This window comes from Halichoerus grypus, chromosome X (genome assembly GCF_964656455.1).
Source record: "Halichoerus grypus chromosome X, mHalGry1.hap1.1, whole genome shotgun sequence".
Classification (NCBI taxonomy): domain Eukaryota; kingdom Metazoa; phylum Chordata; class Mammalia; order Carnivora; family Phocidae; genus Halichoerus; species Halichoerus grypus.
Window position 1 is genome coordinate 15,881,045 of NC_135727.1, and position 18,685 is coordinate 15,899,729.

The 18,685-nt window shown below is 42.5% G+C and overlaps 1 protein-coding gene across 1 annotated transcript; it reads right to left on the reverse strand.

Annotated features, from left to right (window-relative positions):
* Window positions 1–1,560: 1,560 nt before the first annotated feature.
* Window positions 1,561–18,347, reverse strand: HTATSF1 (HIV-1 Tat specific factor 1). Its single transcript, XM_078064653.1, is given in 10 exon segments — window positions 1,561–3,382; window positions 3,385–3,826; window positions 4,319–4,456; window positions 5,575–5,664; window positions 11,090–11,189; window positions 12,126–12,289; window positions 14,456–14,610; window positions 15,424–15,471; window positions 16,122–16,302; window positions 18,027–18,347. Coding segments are annotated over 10 exon segments (2,301 nt in total). The 5' UTR covers window positions 18,213–18,347; the 3' UTR covers window positions 1,561–2,585.
* Window positions 18,348–18,685: the final 338 nt, after the last annotated feature.

Consider the following 18,685-nt stretch of genomic DNA (forward strand, 5'->3'; position numbering starts at 1 on the left):
CACACACACACACACACACAAACAAAACACCACCAAAACGGCATGCAGTTTTATATGTGAGACTCCATAAGGAAAAAATAATCTCTAAGAATACTGGCAAATACCCACAAGGGGCACATTTATTATTTTTTTTAAAGATTTTATTTATTTATTTGACAGAGACACAGTGAGAGAAGGAACACAAGCAGGGGGAGTGGGAAAGGGAGAAGCAGGCTTCCCGCAGAGCAGGGAGACCGATGCGGGGCTCGATCCCAGGACCCCGGGATCATGACCTGAGCCGAAGGCAGACGCTTAACGACTGAGCCACCCAGGTGTCCCACAAGGGGCACATTTAAACGCCTCTTCCTATTCTCCAAGCCCTGGCTTTGTTCAAACGAATTAAGAGCACTTCTTGGCATTACATTGAAATGTTTGGTTTAAAGATTCACATTATTTGAGAAAAGCGTATTCAGAAAATCAGCTAACTCCTACCATTTCTCCAAGCCTCAGAACACCCAAATAATTTATACCAGAAAAATAGATTCCGCTCTTAAAAGGAAGAGGCAGCGGCTTCCAAATGGGCTGGAATTGGCCACTCAGGGCTTCAGAAAGAGCCCAGGGTTATCACAAATGGAGGAGGAAAACAGAGACCTTCGCAACAAATTACTCCAAATTTGCCCTGTCCAGTTGCTTTTGTAGAAAGCAGGAGTTAACTTCAAATATTTCGTGAATATTGCAAGGCCAGTATGATCTCTCTAACATGGAGTTTCGAGTTTACTCCTATGCAAGGTACTTGTGGACTCAAGAGAGCAGGGCACTCATGCCATGTGAAGGCGTCCCTTCTGGTTCATGCCTTTGGGGTGGAATACATCATTTGATATTTATGTAAGCAACACAGTTTTAAGGAACATCAAGCTTAGACTTTGTCAGGTAATTGTTGAGCATCACTGTGCTTAAAACCCACCCCTGTACTGTTCTTTTCTTTTGCTACCAGGACGTATTGTTGCCTCACAATAAACTCCATCGTTGGGACCAGTAAGACCCAACTACTTAGTAAACGGGTGACTGTGTGTGTGTGTGCGCTTCATGACTCTTGATGTCTGTTTGCTAATATCACCTCCCAAATCATTTACCATTTGACAGCTATTTGTGACCTTCGCTTCCAGGGTGTTTATATAAAAAGAGCATGAGTATTTCGTATCAGCCAAGGTAATGAGCAGGGGAAAAAAGTCAGAAAGAAAACAGCCCCCTTCTAACGGTCTTGGAGCTTGTCTGTGTTGTAGTTATGTGTTCCAAGCACTGCATATGGAAGAGAAGCAGCAGCCTGTCCCTCAGGAAACCAATCCTCCAATCAATGGAATGTTTAAATGCTTCTGGCTTACCTTTAAAGGGAACCTGAGTTTGGTCTGCGACTTTTCTATATTTACCCTTCTGTAGCTCTTTTATGGATTTGTCTCTGGTGAAAATCCCGAGATTTTAAGAAATCCCAGACATCAACCACTAAATTCTCAGCTTTGGCTTGAAATACAAGAACTCTTTTTTTTTGTCTGAAGAGGGTAATGATTACACTTACAGACGGTATAATGAAAAAGCACCAATGCAGTTTATTTTAATGCTTCTAATTCACGAGAGTCACTTCTTAATGCTACAGCAGAAGTCAATTCACCAATACTTAATTTGGAAAGCACAATCAAGAAAGACTCCAATTTTTATTGGGACTACACAACTCAGCACAGTACTAGGCACCATGAATCTAGAACAAAAATCCGAAGTACGCATGATACAAGTAGATCTTAAACTCCAGAGGATCCATGAACCTCTGAAAAGTGTATATACACAAAAGCTGTGTAGTGTGTGCATACATTTTTCTGGGGAAAGGTCCCATGACTTCAGTCAGCTTCTCAAGGGGCCCAAACAGTACACAGGAGAATTCTAATCTCCTCCGTATTTCCAGTAAGGGAAGCTATGGACCTTGGAAAGTTCACTTTCGCACATCTCAGAGTCCGTTTTCGTGGAAAGAGGGTGGAAAAGAAAACAAATGAAAGTAGCTCGCAAGGACTAGGCAGGGAAAAACTCCAGAGTGTTATTTACTTTGTAAGTTTAGTAACATGTTCTGGGTTAGGGAGGGGAAATGGGGATGTAAGTGCTAAGGGAAGCTGGAAGCAAGAAGACTCCTACGAGCTTTATCAAGTCCTCACAAACACCACACACTTTAGTATGAATAAAGCAACAGCAAGAATTTAAAATGCAATGTAACGCAAGTCCAATTTTTCAGTTTCGGCATATTAACAACTTATTTTTATTTTTGAATTATCACAAACTTCAATCAGAATACTTTAAAAAATATTATTCTGCATGCGTTTAACAAATCTGACAAAGGACAAGTACCCAGCTGACTTGCATTATACTATGAAGTTTTACCTGAACGGCCGGCCAATTAACACAGATTTAAAATCATTAAGTACAGGTAACAGTGAAAACTTCAATGCATTATTCTGCTGGCATCCTACCACTAGGCACACGTTCATGTAACACTACTAGCAATTACCCTGGAGCACGGGCAGAATGCGGATGGAGGAAGCTCCCTACCAAGCAAGTTTAAGGGATTAAATGTCCTCGACGTCGTCATCGCTACTGAGGACAAAGCTGCTGCCTGTGGAGAGGGGCCCTTCGTCTTTCACATTCCCCACGCCCCTCACTGTCCCTCTCTCGTCAGAGTCGTCAAACAGCTTCTCACTGGAATCCTCGTCGTCGAACAGCTTCCCATTGGAATCATCCTCTTCGAACATCTTTTCGTCCACGTCTTCATCTTCCTTTACCTCTACTCCTTCTTCCTCGTCCTCTTTGTCATCCGAGTCTTCGAACATCTTCTCGTCAGCGTCTTCGAGCCCCTTTTCATCTGCGTAGTCTTCGTCCTCTTTGTCGTCTGACTCGTCATCAAACACCTTTTCGTATGTGTCTTCCCCTTCTTCCTTGTCATCGGACTCTTCGTCAAACTCTCTCTCGGAGACTTCCTCCTCAAACACTCTTTCGGAGCTGCTATCTCCAAATTCCGATTTGTCAGAGTCATTGTCTTCAAACTCCCTACCGAGAATGTTTTCACCAAACTCCCTGTCGGAGCCGTCCTCGTCAAAATCCTTCTCGAGGCCGTTCTCTTCAAATTCTTTCTCGGAGCCGTCGTCAAACTGCTTTTCAGAGCAGTCTTCTTCGGATTCTCTTTCCGAGTCGTCTTCATCAGACTCCTTTTGGGGGCTCTCGTCCTCCTCATACTCCCTGCTGGGGCCATCTTGGTCAGATTCCTTTTCAAGGCCATTCTCTTCATAATCATTTTTGAGCCTCTTCTTTTTGGATTCCCGTTCGGGGCCATTCTCTTTAGACTCTGTTTTAGGACTACCCTCTCGAACTCTTTCTCAGGACTGCCTTCTCCGGACTCTCTCTCAGGGTAGTCTTCTTCACGCTCTCTTTTGGGGCAGCCTTCCTCAGACTCTGTTTTGAGGCAGCCTTCTTCAGATTCTTTCTGGGGGTAGCCTTCTTCAGCCTCCTTCTCGGGGTCACTCTCTTTGGCATCTTTTTCAGAAGCATCTCCTTCAAATTCTCCCCCATCTTCGGTTTTTTCAAACTTCTTTTCATCGATAGGTTCTTCGAATGCCATTTCATTTGTGGTTTCTTGTGCATTCATTTTAGATGTGCTAGGGTGCTCTGAAAAATGCCTTACTCTAGAAGGCCCTGCCCTTTCCAAAGCACAAACGGAATTCGAACGCCGGAGGCCTCTGTTGGCCTCGGGAGCATTGAGGAAAGCCTCCCATCCTCTCAGCCTTTCCTCCCTTTCTCTTGTGGTCTCTTCCACCTGTGGAGAAATGGGCATTGCCATTAAAATAAGTCTGAGGCACAAAGAAGTAACAATCTCTCTGCACACCTCTGCTACTGACACAAGTACCTGATTTCATAAGGCATCTCTTCTCAGGAAATCAGAGCATTTCCCTAGCTTCAGTTTTCAAAGCTTTACATCTCGATCCACTAGAGTGGATCTTAAAATCATTTAAATAAATGCCCAACACCACAGTCCTGCCGAAATGTTTCATCAGTGAAAAAGTTAACATCTGAACTCTCTCCGTACTTTACTTATCACTCTTCTGAGCACGCCTCAAAATTTCAGGCTGAGAAACCGAAAGACTAAAACATTTTTCTTTCTAGGCTCTGAATGCAAAGTATTATTTATAAGAAGTATCGTTACATTAAAGAGGTTAAACTGAACCCGAAACTCATCTTGAAGGACCACTAGATCGGTATTTGTTGGTAATGATACAATTTATGTGCCCTTGACAGTTGCAGAATTTACCTGATAATCTGTGGTTCCATCCCACGCCTGGGCAGTGATTTGACGGCCACCAAACCACCTTCCATCGAGAGTCTGAATACAATAATCAGCTTCCTCTGGATCCCTGAAGGACACAGAAGCCACACCATCTGGGTGTCTCTAGAAAGGGAAGAAAAAGAAGGAATGAATGAGAAAACTAAAAATAAAACATACACTTTGACAAAGAGGTATGCAGTAGTGTTCTTTCTGATGATTTAAGCTTAAAGGTTTTATGTAAGAAGCAATTCTTCCTTTTTACCCCAGCCAATGACTTGAAGCTAGTTGCTTCTTGTTTTTTTAAAGATTCTATTTATTTGAGAGCGAGAGAGCGCACGAGCGGGGGGGGGGGGGGGGGGGAGGGGCAGAGGGAGAAGCAGACACCCTGCTGAGCAGGGAGCCTGATGCAGAGCTTGATCCCAGGACCCCACGATCATGACCCAAGCAGAAGGCAGTCGCTTAACCAACTGAGCCACCCAGGCGCCCCAAAGCTAGCTGCTTCTTTAGCTTAATCTTGTCTATCAAGAACCAAGCACGATGTCCTTGGAAATGTTTCTGCTGACAACACCGTCTAAAGAGAGGCAAGATGGTATAGTTGTTAATGAGTGTGGACTCTCAAGTCAAATAGCCCTGGGATTAAATTCTGGCTCTGCCACTTAACAGCTGAATGACCTTGAGCAAGGAGCTCGCTCAATCTCTAAACTTCCAGCTTCCTCATCTGTAAAATGGGTATAATAGTATCCACCTACCTCAAACGATCATGAGGATTAAATGAGGTAACACATAAAGTAGCTCATATGCAATCAATAAACGGCGACTCTTTTAATTATTGTGTGTCGATCTTGGAAGTACAAAGAGTAAGAAGGGGAACATACAGAAAAATATCTTGCTTGATCGTTCTTCTTCAAACACGGAGGAGGAGAATAATTCACGAAGATAGGGAAAGGTGGGCAAACAGGGAACCACAAGGTCTCACACATCTTTCTCGTACTTCCTTTCATCTGATTGTATACTCCAGAGTGATAATAAAGGGAAATCACCAAGGCATACCAAGTCCACCAAAGCCCTGACTGCCGATCCACGTTCATCTAATTATTGCTAACAGATGACTACCACAAGATAGCAGACCTACCATACAAAAACATGAATCCAAAATTTGGGACATACGGCCATCTGGGAATGACTTATCAAATGGAAAGAACAATTGCTTTAGGGATCATTTGTCTAAGCCACAAACTTACATCAAAGAGAAGGAGCTTCCTAATTTGTCCAAACTTTGAACACTCTACTCGAAGGTCTTCTCTGATTTCATTCAGCACCAATGGGTCATCCTGCAAACATACACACGATTAAAACAGATCTGCCCCCTTCTTTAAACACAAACCCTGAGAAATCAAATTTCTTGCTTTGACACCAAACCAACGTACAGAAAAAGGTTTTACTTAAAAGTAGTTACTCTTGTCTGCAGTCTACAGAATTTTAAAAAGTCAAAACCAAAGGACGTTGGACCAGCAAGGCTGCAGCTGCTACCCCAGCTGGAGGAAATGGCTAAGCATGGCGGGCAGCAGCGGGACCGCGCTGGGGCAGCGGGGAGGGGGCAGCGAAGGGGGGCTGGAAATCCCAAAGCACAGCAGCTGGAAGGGCAGGAAAGGTCCTCTGGCACACCGGAAGTCAGACACTGCTAATTCCTCTGTTCTGCACGGGCACCCTGACTGTACTGACCAGAGCCCTCTGCTTTGGGTTTTGCATAGATTCCCATTTAACAGAAATGCTGTAATGGGGAGCGACATATCCCTTTCACTGACTAAGATAGTTCTTTGTGCCTCCAAGATTCTATTTTAACTCACAGGGTAAACCTCCCTTTTAAGGATTCCTGTTCATCTTGTCTCCTACCACACTGCAACAGAACCACACAAATAAAAGAGCTGCTAAGAAGCACACAATAAAATACATTCTCGGGGTGCCTGGGTGGCTCAGTGGGTGAAGCGTCTGCCTTAGGCTCGGGTCATGATCTCGGGGTCCTGGGATGGAGCCCCGCATCGGGCTCCCTGCCCAGCAGGGAGTCTGCTTCTCCCTCTCCCTCTGTCCCTCCCCCACCCCACCCCCCATCCCCACTTGTGTGCTCTCTCTCTCTCAAATAAAGAAATAAAATCTTAAAAAAAAAGTACATCCTTAGCTGTTGCTTTCTTGCAACTGTGAGTCTATTAAGGGCACTCAAGTGTTGCTGCTTCTGGTGGTCTTGAGTGCGGGGGGGGGGGGCCTCTCCACCCCACAACAAAAGGGTGTAAGATTACCTGTAGGGATTAACAAATCTTTCCCCAAGTCCCAGTGCATGAAAGGGGCTCATCAAATGTTACATTATCAACTTGAATTTCAACTACATACACATATAAACAAAACATCCTATATATGAACTTCTACTGAAGTAGACTTACGCTTTTTAGGAAACATTTAACTTCATCTTGCTCACGGGTTTTTATTTTCCTCACCAACTAAAGAAGAACTGCAAAGAACAAAAAAAAAGTGCCTTTTCCCTCCTAAAGTTCTCTCAAAAAGCAAAAATAAAGAGCTGGTAGGCAGTTACTGACATCAAATTTAAAATAAAAGAATATCCCATAAATCTGAGCCTTGTAAAAGTACAGCTGGATTGCCCCCACTTATAAAAGCTCATTTTGGAGAAGATGCTGTTTGTTTTATACAGATTTGTCAGCCCTGAGAGGAATGGGAACCGGAGCATAAAAGGCACATGGTGGCCTTGAGGGGTGTGTGTGTGTGTGTATGTGTGTGTGTGTGTGTGTGTGTGTGTGGTCGGCTCCTATCAGACTGTGTGCTTTCCGAAGGCAGGAATCTGGTCTGAATGTTTCGTCTGCCTCACAGAACCCAGCACAGGTGTTTCCACATGGTGAATAGCCAATAAAAAGCCTTGTCAGAGTTAGAAAAACAATTCCCAATACCTTAACTTTATTCACCAAGGGAAATCAGGATTATAGTAAAAACATACAAAATCGTTTCAAAATATTTAACAAATTTAAGTGTGACTCCACTGTGGGGCGGGGGCACCACTCTCTTCATTTCTGTAGCAAAGTCTCAGTGTTTTTCCTACAAGCATATCAGATTTTAGCCAAAATCTTCCTACACTTCCGTTTTCATTTATACCAACTTGAAAAACTAATATAGCCTCACTGCTGTTTAGTAGCCTGAAGCTTAACGATAACAATCCCCTCCTCTAGGAAAACTCTTGAACATAGCTAAGAACGGAAAATTGCTCACCACAACACTTGGCAAGCGATAGACTTGAGATGAAAATCAGACAGATGCACTGAAACCTCCTGCTCAATACTCCTCATTTTTTTTTCGGGGTGGTGTTCTGCTTTCCCAGAAAGAAATAAACCGTATTTCTCACTCCTTTCCAATCTAAACCTACACTGGCCACGACGGTGGCCACTAACCGCATGTGGCCACTGAGCACTTAAAATGTGGCTAGTCCCAATTGAGGTGTGTTCCAAGTGTGACATGAACACCAGATTTTGAAGATTTAGTACCAAAGTGGGGGGGGGGGGGGGAAGCAACGTAACTCGTTAATGTTTTTATATCACACGCTGAAATTAAAACTATTTTGGATCTATTGGGTTAAAGTTCATTATTAAAATTAATTTCCCCTATTTCGTGTTCTAGCTGAACTGTGGCTCCCAGAAAAATTTAAACTACCCGTGTGGCTCACATTCACTTTCTGTTGGCCAGTGCTGATGTACTGAATGAGAATCCTACCTTTGCAACACAGTTCTGGTTCTTCACCTCCTAGTATTCAAACTGGCCAGGCATGCACTTTTATTTACTTATTTTGTAAAGTTTATTGATTTTTTTTAAATAGTAATCTCTATACCCCACGTGGGGCTCAAACCCACAACCCCGAGATCAAGAGTCATACATCTTCTGCCCGAGCCAGCCAGGTGCCCCCAGGCCTGCCTTTTTAAATAAGGCTTTGAATTAAATACTGAAAACCCTCTGAAGTTACATGAACAATATTAGCCTTCGCATTGTTCACCCTGACACCAAAGAGTACTTTTAGGTATTTTGCTTCTCACATGGGTCAACTGTTTGTGGAGTAAAAATATATTCCACCCACACCCCCCCACCCCGCCCAAAATCTGGTTTCTTTCTGACACCCCGGGGAACCTGACAATTCAGTTTTTGTTTTCCACTACAAAGCTCAATGCTGATGACTATTCTTTCGATTCACATGGAATCTTTCGTCAAATCAAACACTCCCCCAACACGTCCAACAGCACGTTTTCTGGCTGCACACCTCGGTGACGAGTCATATAGCGTCTACACCAGCGGTGCCCAACAGGACTTGCTGTGGTGACAAATGAGTATCTGCATTATCCAATACAGAGGGCTGGTACGACTAAGGAATTCCATTTTTAGTTTCCTTTCATTTCAGTTAAATAACCCCATGTGGCTGCAGTCTACCCTACTGGATAGTCTACTATGGTGGACAGATTCATACTGACACACTTTGAAGTTCAGGCCCACAGAGACCCGGAACAAAAGCTAAGTTCTTTCCCTTTCTCCCTCTCCCTCTGCCCTCCACCCCCCCCTCCCCGCTCCCGTGCACGCTCGCTCTTCTAAAGTAAATAAATAAATCTTAAAAAAAAACCCCAAACACATAACGAGATCCCTCTGTCTGAGAGGCGAACAAGGACAGCACCCGGGGGTTTCTCCGGCCATAAGCTCTGAAGCCCATCCCTGTCCTCTCAACTTCTGAAAAGAACACTTTCCTTCATTTGCAAAGATGCTCAAGAGAAAACGTGTTATCCGCGGAGTGAAGCAAAGGACTCTGCCTTGTAACAGGACTCTCATTCAATCATTCTTTCACTTTTTCTTCATATAAATATTGAGGGTCTGTAAAATAAATACATATTGAGAGTCTACTGTATGCCAGGCAGAATTCTAACCACTGGGAATATAAGAGCAAACGAGGGAGCTCCTGGCTCTCACGGAGCTCACATTCTAGTAGAGGAGATCTGATTATTTCAGATAATAATAAACGTTATGAACAGTTTGTCAAACTGGTATAAAAGAAAATGGAAGTCTAAGAGGACTTTGGCTAAACAGGGTAATTTAAAGCCTCTATAACTCCAAAGTAAAGTTTACACTAAACCAGTAAGAGCGTTTGAAAAAAGAACAGAGAATTTACAAGCATGAACCTTCTGTCCTTAAAATGATCCACGGGAGGGAATTTGTAGAGGTCAAAATCAAGTAAATGTGGCGTTCTGGAGGAAAGAATAGTCGTTAAGCTCGGAAAAATGAAGTCTGCACAGTGTGATCGCCAGATTCAAATTAGGTGGTCAGTGAGCAAAGCAGGGGGCAAAACACAAACACATATGCAATTACACAACAGGCTTCTACTTACCGAGGTTCCAGGTAATTTGAATTAAGTTTGCATTAATATTCACATTCAAGCGTTACAAATATGAAATGCGTACATCAAGGATGTCAGGTCATAGACATTAACAGGTCATGTAATTTTAAAAAGCCCGTTATTTACATGGGGGATAAAATGAGATGAACTGTAAGAAATCTGGAGTTGTACCTAGTAGGCCAGATACCCTGATCCAGCTATGTATTCCTTTCAAATCCCTACCTGGCAGGAAGAATGTTTCAAAAAGCGTTTTAAGATTCTTCAGAATTCTACTCAGAAGAGACATCAAATGTTACAAATTAACCACATGTATCTCTCCCCAGTGACCTCAAAAGATACACAGACCCCACGGTGCACCGTGAACCCTATCACATCACTATTGTCTGGGACGGAGCTCCACAGACCACTCTGGGGTCCTCTCCAAAGGCGCTACAATGAAACTGCTGTTCTCACTGTTTCAATGCACAGAAGGAGTAAGAGGGGCTTCAGCTGCAACTAGATCACTTATAAACCTGGAGTTGTACATTTTTTTTTTCTCATGTAACTTGTTATCTTTATGGTTACTTGTTGCCTTTCTCTATCTCCTGTGTAGCTGGTGATCATTAATTTCAGATTCCAGGCAGAGAATAAAGCCTTGTTCTTCCACAAATGCTGCCATGGGTCTGTGGGAAAGTCCGACAAGAACAAGAGGCAGGAGGCAATACAAGGCGCTGTGGCGGTGGTCTAGGCCTCGTACGCCTCTCGCACCTCTCCAGCTCTTCGTCCTCTAGTCACTTTTACTTGATGTTCTTAGATTTTTAACATGGACAGTAAGTATTATAAAGTCCTCCCAATAGCCACGAAGGCACTGTGTGCAAGTCAGATCTCGAAAAGCTACCGTCACCAATTAAACATTGGGAGCTGTATTTCATGAACCTGGGTTTTTTTTTTAAGGACCAGGTCTGTCGCACCAAAGTGAAGTGCTCATTTGCAAGTGTGAAATGACTCCCCACTGAAACCAGCCCATCCTTGTGGAAATGCACTCAAAATCCACAAGCAGTGCCCAGAAATCGTTCAGTGATTATATTTTTAATGATTTCTTCAAGTAGCTGCCATTTGCGGCCACGGTGTGGGTGTTAACAGTGTTCCCTGGGGAACAACTAAAAGAACCCTGGGCTAAACACGGGAAAATCCAAACGCTTCGATGGACTCTTACTTAGCTCTATTTTCCTACCTTGCCAGCTACGTGGATGTGTAGGATGTGACAGGAGAAACACGAGGTGAGGCAAGCTTTGGGCTCCCTTGAAAGAAAGCACATCAACGTTTCCATCAGCGGGAATATCACCTCCTACCTCAAAATCCATCGGATGGAACATATTTTTGATGATGACAACTCGCTCATGGCGCATCCGGGATGGGCCAGCTCGTCTCTCAGGTCTCCAGTCCAACTGCCTAATGCGATAAAACAGGAACAAGAGACTGAATTTTGTTTCATACTTGTGGGAGAGGAGAAAAGGAGTTGTTACAATCATCCTCTGTCGGGTTCTTAATGATACTAATTATCTAGTTTAGTCACAGTACCCACTGGGAGACTTTCGGAAGTAGTAACATTACTGGGTAGGTGAAAGACAGACCCCGTGTCTGAAATCCCCAGAATGGATCTTTTTTCAGAACTGCGGTCTGGTTACAAACATTCCAATGAGACTCCCGTAAACTGCCGGTTATTTAGTATTTATGACTATCTGGTATGTACGACTACACTTTGAGGGCAAAAAGTAAGTTCAAATTGTATTGGTTTTTAGGCATTTTATGATCACAAAGAACAAATTGCATTGAAATATGTAAAACTACTGTTATACAATCTTAAATTTTATTGCTAGGTGTTTACATGAAACTGGTAGGTATCTAGTCTAACTATTCCTGTAAAAACTATAGGACATCACAACTCAACTCTTTTATGATCACTGTATCACTGGTTTGAGCACAGTGTTAGAAATGTTATTAGAACTCACTCTGATAAAAGAAAGTACTTAACACTTTAGCTCCCTGTGTAGCTGATGTCAATTCACATCAAAAATGAACTAACAGCTCTGGTATACAAGCCTAAACTATTTTATTTAATCTGCTGTTCAACTCCTTCCAAAGAGATGGCCTTCTCATCTCACTGAAGCCCATGTTATATTACAAATACACACTCCAGAAAAGAAAAACACTGCCACTGGCAGATCATCCTACGGTGCAGATTAATGAAGGTTTCTGATGATCTAACGAAATTCTTTGAAAACAATTTATACGTACATTTGATGGAACAAAACTAGGGGGCTATCCCAAAAACACACTCTAGGATATTTATACGAAATCTTTCAAAAAGGGAAAAACAACACAAACTTCTGTTGCAGAGACAGCTTTTTCTTGTAGTCTTTGCACTTCTTCTTCTTCTTTGAGGCATCATATTCCCCCTTCAGTTGAAACTTTGCCACTTCAACATGTAATTTGTAGCCTCTAATTTCATCTTCATCCAAGAGTTTTAACGCAAGATCCACAGATTCCCTCTTTATAAAGGTAAAATGAGACAGTCAGGAATTTACATGCTGAAATGAAACTTTGGGAGGTTTTTTTAGACGAACGATGACTATACATACAATAAAGATTTCATCATAACTACCTCCTTTGAGATAAAGAACTCTAGGCTGCCTTATCAGGAAACCTGCACTCTAGACACAGCTGTCCTCAACCAGCTTTGTGAACTTGGGCAAGTTATTCAATTTCTTCATCTGTAAAATGGGAAGAGAAATGCCTTCTTTGCAGGGTTCTTGACAAAATCAAATGAAAGAATGCACATAAAGGATAGAGACTGGCATACAGTAGGTGCTCAATAGATTACATTATTATTGGAATAGTAGTATTGCCTCTTGGAGTCTCAATTTCTCAACGAGGCAAATGGACTTGTGTGACTTCTAAGGTACATTCCAGTTTAAAATTCTAAAGTATTCCTACTCAAAAGACTAGATGACTCGAGGAACTGGGAATAGCATAGCCAGCCTTTAATTTTTTTGTTCACCAATTAAAATGTAGGTCTGTGATATAGTGTGAAGATGATTATCTCACGACTTGTACATTAAATACATCTGTGGATTCTGGGTTCTACACAAAGAGGGCAGTTGTCAGCCCTATGCAGAGTCAAAGATCTGAGGACCTGAGGAAAACAAAAAATAACTGAACTTAGCTGCACAATCAAATATGGATCTTAGAACAATTATATATTTTTAAAAGATTTTATTTAGAGAGAGAGCGCGTGTGCACTCGAGCATGTGAGCATGAGTGGGGGGGAGGAGGAGCGGAGGAGGAGAAGAGAGGAGGAGGAGGAGTAGAGGCAGAGGGAGAGGGAGGACTCCACACTGACCATAGAGCCCGATGCGGGGCCCCATCTCACAACCCTGAGATCATGACCTGATCCGAAACCAAGGGTCGGATGCTTAACTGACTGAGCTACCCAGGAGCCCCTTAATTATATTTTTTTGGAACTTGATTTACTGGTTGGCCAATCTTGCACTTTTTATCAAGTTACTCAAAACCCCATTTTTCTCTTTAAAAAATTAGAAAATCCAATCAAACTCCCTAAGAATCTGTTCAGATTTTTAATAACCCTTGAAGAACTTGTAAAACTCTCAAATCTCCTTGTATTTGAAAATTAATAACTACCTATAATGGCCATTCTCACGGATGGCCCATTCACATTCAAGAACCAGATTCAAAACGTATCTTCCAAAGAGCTGTCAGCTTAACTCTACCCCTTTCCAACTTCACTGAAACGTTTTACACTCACAACACACCTGTGGTGTTGGTACTGTTGTTTAATCACTTTGATTTTACTCTGTAATTATTTTCACCTTCCGTGACATAGGTACACGTCATCGTTGTGCACATTTCTTCTGTATTCTGCAATAATGCATAAAACATGCTCCTAAGGTGAGAGATGTTCCAGAAACGGTGACTGCCTTTGACACTGAGCTTTCCCTGTGCAACTAATTGATGGTACCATGAATACGTAAAGTTCTGCAAATTTCTATTAATAGCAACAATCTCTCTTCTCTCCCATTCACAATACATTTCAAAGCAGTAAGCATAGCTACCATCTCCTTTATGGTCTAATTCAGGGCTCAGAAAACTTTTGTAAAGGGCCAGTTAGTAAGTATTTTAGGCTTTGTGGGCCACGTGGTGTGTGCTGCAACCACTCAACTCCACTGCTGAAACACAAAAGCAGCCATGGACAAATGAGTGAATGAATGAATGAATGAATGTGGCTGTGTTCGATAAAACCTTATTTACAAAAACAGGCAGTGGGCTGGAGTTTGCCAAATCCCGGTCTAATTCATTCCAGTGGGTAAATAAAATGTTACCGGCTTTCTTTTCTTTGTGGATTTTTATAATGTGTTCTGAGTCCTAAAGAGATCTCTGCAGTGAGAATTCTTTTAAGACAAAAGAAGCACTTCAGTCATATAACTTACATAATACCTTGGCCTGATAACATATTTTCCTACAACAAGTAAATAACCTCACCAATGCGATACACACAGGCACAATCTGAAATTTTAGTTTTCTTCATATCCTGTTTTGAATAGTTCTCAGTCTTGGTTATCATCTATATGAAATTACAGCCCTGGTTCTTGAGTTAAAAAATGAAAATACAAGAAACTTATTTGACCACGTTAACTAACCTTCAAATAACAGCAAAGACCATCTCCTTTAAGATTTCCTTGATTATCTTTGTAAAGTTTGACCTTAAATTCTTCCGTTTGAGGATCTCTCATAATAATGCCAAACTTGGACATGAGCTGTATAAATTCATCCACTGTAATGTCTGGAGGCAAACCTGTAACATTAGGGAAGAAAATTATAAAAGCATGTACAATAACAGTGAAGGTTACTTAAGCATTCTACCAATTAGAAATCTACAACTTAGGGGCGCCTGGGTAGCTCAGTCGTTAAGTGTCTGCCCTCAGCTCAGGTCATGATCCCAGGGTCCTGGGATCGAGCCCTGCATCGGGCTCCCTGCTCCGCGGGAAGCCTGCTTCTCCCTCTCCCACTCCCCCTGCTTGTGTTCCCTCTCTCGCTGTGTCTCTCTCTGTCAAATAAATAAATAAATAAAATCTTTAAAAAAAAAAGAAATCTACAACTTAGATGAGCACAAGTTTGATTTTCTAAATATATGTAAAAAATCGCACACCTATAGAATTGAGGAAATTTCATGTTTTAATATATTCAAATATACATTAAAATCATGTTTTCCTTAAGCCTTGTATCACTGCGGGAGCAAACTGCCATAAGTTACCTAAAGCAGACAGAATGGATGGCATACAAAGTTACACACTCACAATGTTTCTTAGTTTTGTTAGTAAACAAAAATGTATCCATTACAAATGTCAATAGCTGAACAAAAAAATGACACAATGATAAAACATAGGCTTTAGAGAAGCTGAAAAGTAAAAATCACTTCGTGAAAAACCTCAAAATCGAATATTTTCTACTCTAAATTTGTTTAAGAGGTGGGGGCGTGCCTGCCTGGCTCAGTTGGTAGAGTGCAACTCTTGATCTCAGGGTGGTGAGTTCAAGCCCCACGTTGGGTGTGGAGCCTACTTAAAATAAACAAACAAACAAATAAATGAAAATAAAAGAGTATACGTACCAGACACATATACATTTGTATTTCTGTCTTCTTCAACGTGAAACCATCCTAAAAATCAAAATAAAAAAAAAACAAAACACATGCAAGAAAAGGTAAGAGTCCCATTATGAAATCTTGACAATGTACCAGTTTCTTGAAACTTCCAGGACTCTTTTCTTACCCTTAGAACAAGAGAGACTAACTCAAATCACTGTCCAGCTTTCAGAGTATTCGGATCTTTGGACACTTAATTAGTTTCAGAGCCTTATCTAAAAAAGGAGAGCTAGTTATCTTGGTTCTTTATGATTCTGCTACTACCTTAAAAAGAACTCATCCTTGCACTGACTTTAGGCCCTGCATGCATAAGTTGCCTCTGACTCCAATCTACTGTGTTAGACATGGCCAAGCTGAGGCAAAACTGCCTTGAGTTCAATTTAATTAAACTCAAAAAACTGTAAGAAAATTACCTTACAAACAGAACTTTTGATAATAGCTCTATTTTGCAAAGGAAGAAACTGAGGCACAGAATTGAAACAGCCTACCCAATGCCCACAAATTAGTGCGGGAGCCAACATATGAACCCAAATAATAATAAAAAAAAAAGCCCCTCATCTTATGATTCCTTCAAAACTATTGTAATTCTCCAAATAGTAACCATATATACACACACTAACATTTAAAATTTTTACATTCATGTTTTGCAAGCTACATCCACTTGCCTGATTCGGCCTTTCTCTTTTCTCCCCTCTTTTTGGGATCACTGGGTTCAGGGGTTTTTCTCTGCGGAGGTTCTTCTGGAGTCCTAGCACTGACTTCTTGCACATTTGCAGTAGAGCTAGATGCCCCATCATTAGAAAAGCCATAATTGGCCTGATATGTAGCAATGAAATCTTCAGTGATCTAAACAAAAAATTCAGCGCACACACATATAGAAATTCAAAATTGATTTCTTCCCATAAAGAGTTTACACTGTGTTAAATTTCAGCATATTTGGTTATACAACGGAACACAGAAGTGTTTCTGCAGATAACGGTTGTAGTAAATAGTGTAAATGCAACAATAGTCACCCTACACAGAAAATGTGCATAAAATGATAAAAAAAAAAAATAAGACATGGGTATTTGGGCTATCAAACACAAAATTCTAAGATACTACTGGCATTTTAAGTGATGTTGGCGAGTTTTCTAGTTGTTTCATTTATAAATCGCTACCTCTCTACAGTCTACTCGACTAAGGCTACAAGTACATACAACAAAGGAAGTGCCAGATAACAATAAAACAGAACAAAAACCAAAGTCAACTAATAATCTAACACCAGAACCAATTTTTCTTTTGCTATAGAGATACACAAAAGTATACACACACTAAATATTTGAGTATCTGTATGCAGAGAGCACGCAGAATGGAACTGATTTGGTATATAGAGAATAGGGCTAACAACTGTAAAACTAAATGCTTATTTTAACTCCATCACTAGTTAAATCACACTATCATTTAGTGTCAGAAGAAACTAAGAACAAATTCAACTCACATCTATATTCCCCGCTTTTAGGGGGGGAAAAAAAAAGCACAGTTGCACAATGAAAGAAACGGGAGTTCTTCCTTTATTCTGGTCAATGTTACACACACACAGGAGTGGGGAAAATTTTAAACTCAAAGTTTCAAGAGGTATGGGCTTCCATAACATAAAAAGAGAAGCGTCCCAAATGAATCCATTATCAGACTATTGTTAAAAGTCCTCAGAAACCAAATCTGCTCTGGAGCTGGCACGACCAGTACAAGCAAAATAATAAATCTAACAAGGTGGACGGAGTGGGGCATACACACAAATGCAAAATGGAAAATAAAAAAGTTGAAATAAATAATTTTAAGGGTAACAGTCGAATTACGCAATGGAGACATGGTTTATATTACCAGCTTGCAAGTCGATTAGTGTGCTACTAGTATCTTTTTCCACCCACGTGAGACTTTGATTAACAGGGTACTTTTACCAAAAAGTTCACAGAACCAAGTTAACACCAGTTACACTACTTTCAAGCTGGAATAAAACACTTAACAATTTCCAAGCACTCTAAACAAACACATAGATCTTTTCCACGCCATATTCTGTGCCTGTGGTTATATGGTTCAAACACACATGCCCAGGGACACAATTTGATAGGAAAGAGAGGTGCGAGACAAAGTTCAATCCGTAAAGAGATACACATGGCTACTCTTTTTCAAACAGAGAAGCTGCCTTTTGCACAAAGTATATAAGCTAAACAAATATCAGAATTCCTAGGATAAGTGAGGTTGGCTATCTGAGATTAACAGCTACTAAATTTGCTCCTGGTGTTTTTCCTCTTTGCAATAAAAAGCAGTCATCAATGCAATAACCAACTGTGACCTTCACAGACAAAATTAATAAGGCACAGACAAGACTTAAGAATTAAATTACATTTAAGACATCCCCGTAAAGATTTATGTTTCTCTACACATCGGTTCTGCAACAGAAACAACAAAAAGAAACGTCACTATCCATGGGGCTCTAACTCAGGACCTCAGCAAAGAAAACGGAAAAGGGGCGCCTCGCGAGGCTGGCCAGGCGGGCCCGCTCTGCAGTGGCGCCCGCGCCACTCTCCTACCTTGGGGAACCAAGCCTTCTTGTCCAGGTCCCACTCGTACGGGGTGTCAGCCGGCTGCTGCCCGAAAGAATCGGGTTCTCCACTGGGATCCTGCTGGGTGTCGCCGTCCTTGGCGTCGCCGTACAATTCTTGCATTCGCAACTGCTCATCAAACTCGTCGTTCCCATCCAAGTTGTTGCCGCTCATGTTGCCGACTTAGGCAAGGGACAGGGTCCGCGCGAGCAAATAGGAGCAAAGAGGCCGAGATGCAGCCGGAGACTACAGAGAAAGGGAGGTCAGCCGCACTCGGCCCGCGCCCCGCCGCCCCCCGGCACGCCTCCCCGCGGCGCCCCAGCAGCCCCCGGGAGGTCGGGGCCGCCCGGCGCCCGCGCCGCCCCCCGCTCCGCCCGCCCTCCTGCCGCGCGCGCGCGCGCCCGCACCCGCGCGCGTCCCAGCTTGCAGCCCGGCCGCGCCGCCGCCCACCTGGCTTGCTCCACCGGGCTTCAGCGCAGCTGCTCGACCCAGGGCGTGGCGGGAGCGCGCACGCGCGCCGCCGCCGCCGACCGGGTTTGAGACGCCTGCAGCCCCCGCGGCTCCCGCGGCCCCCACGGCCCTCGCGGCAACGTCAGGAGATGGCTGGAAAACTGAGGCCCGCTCAGGCTGACGCAGTCGCCATTGTC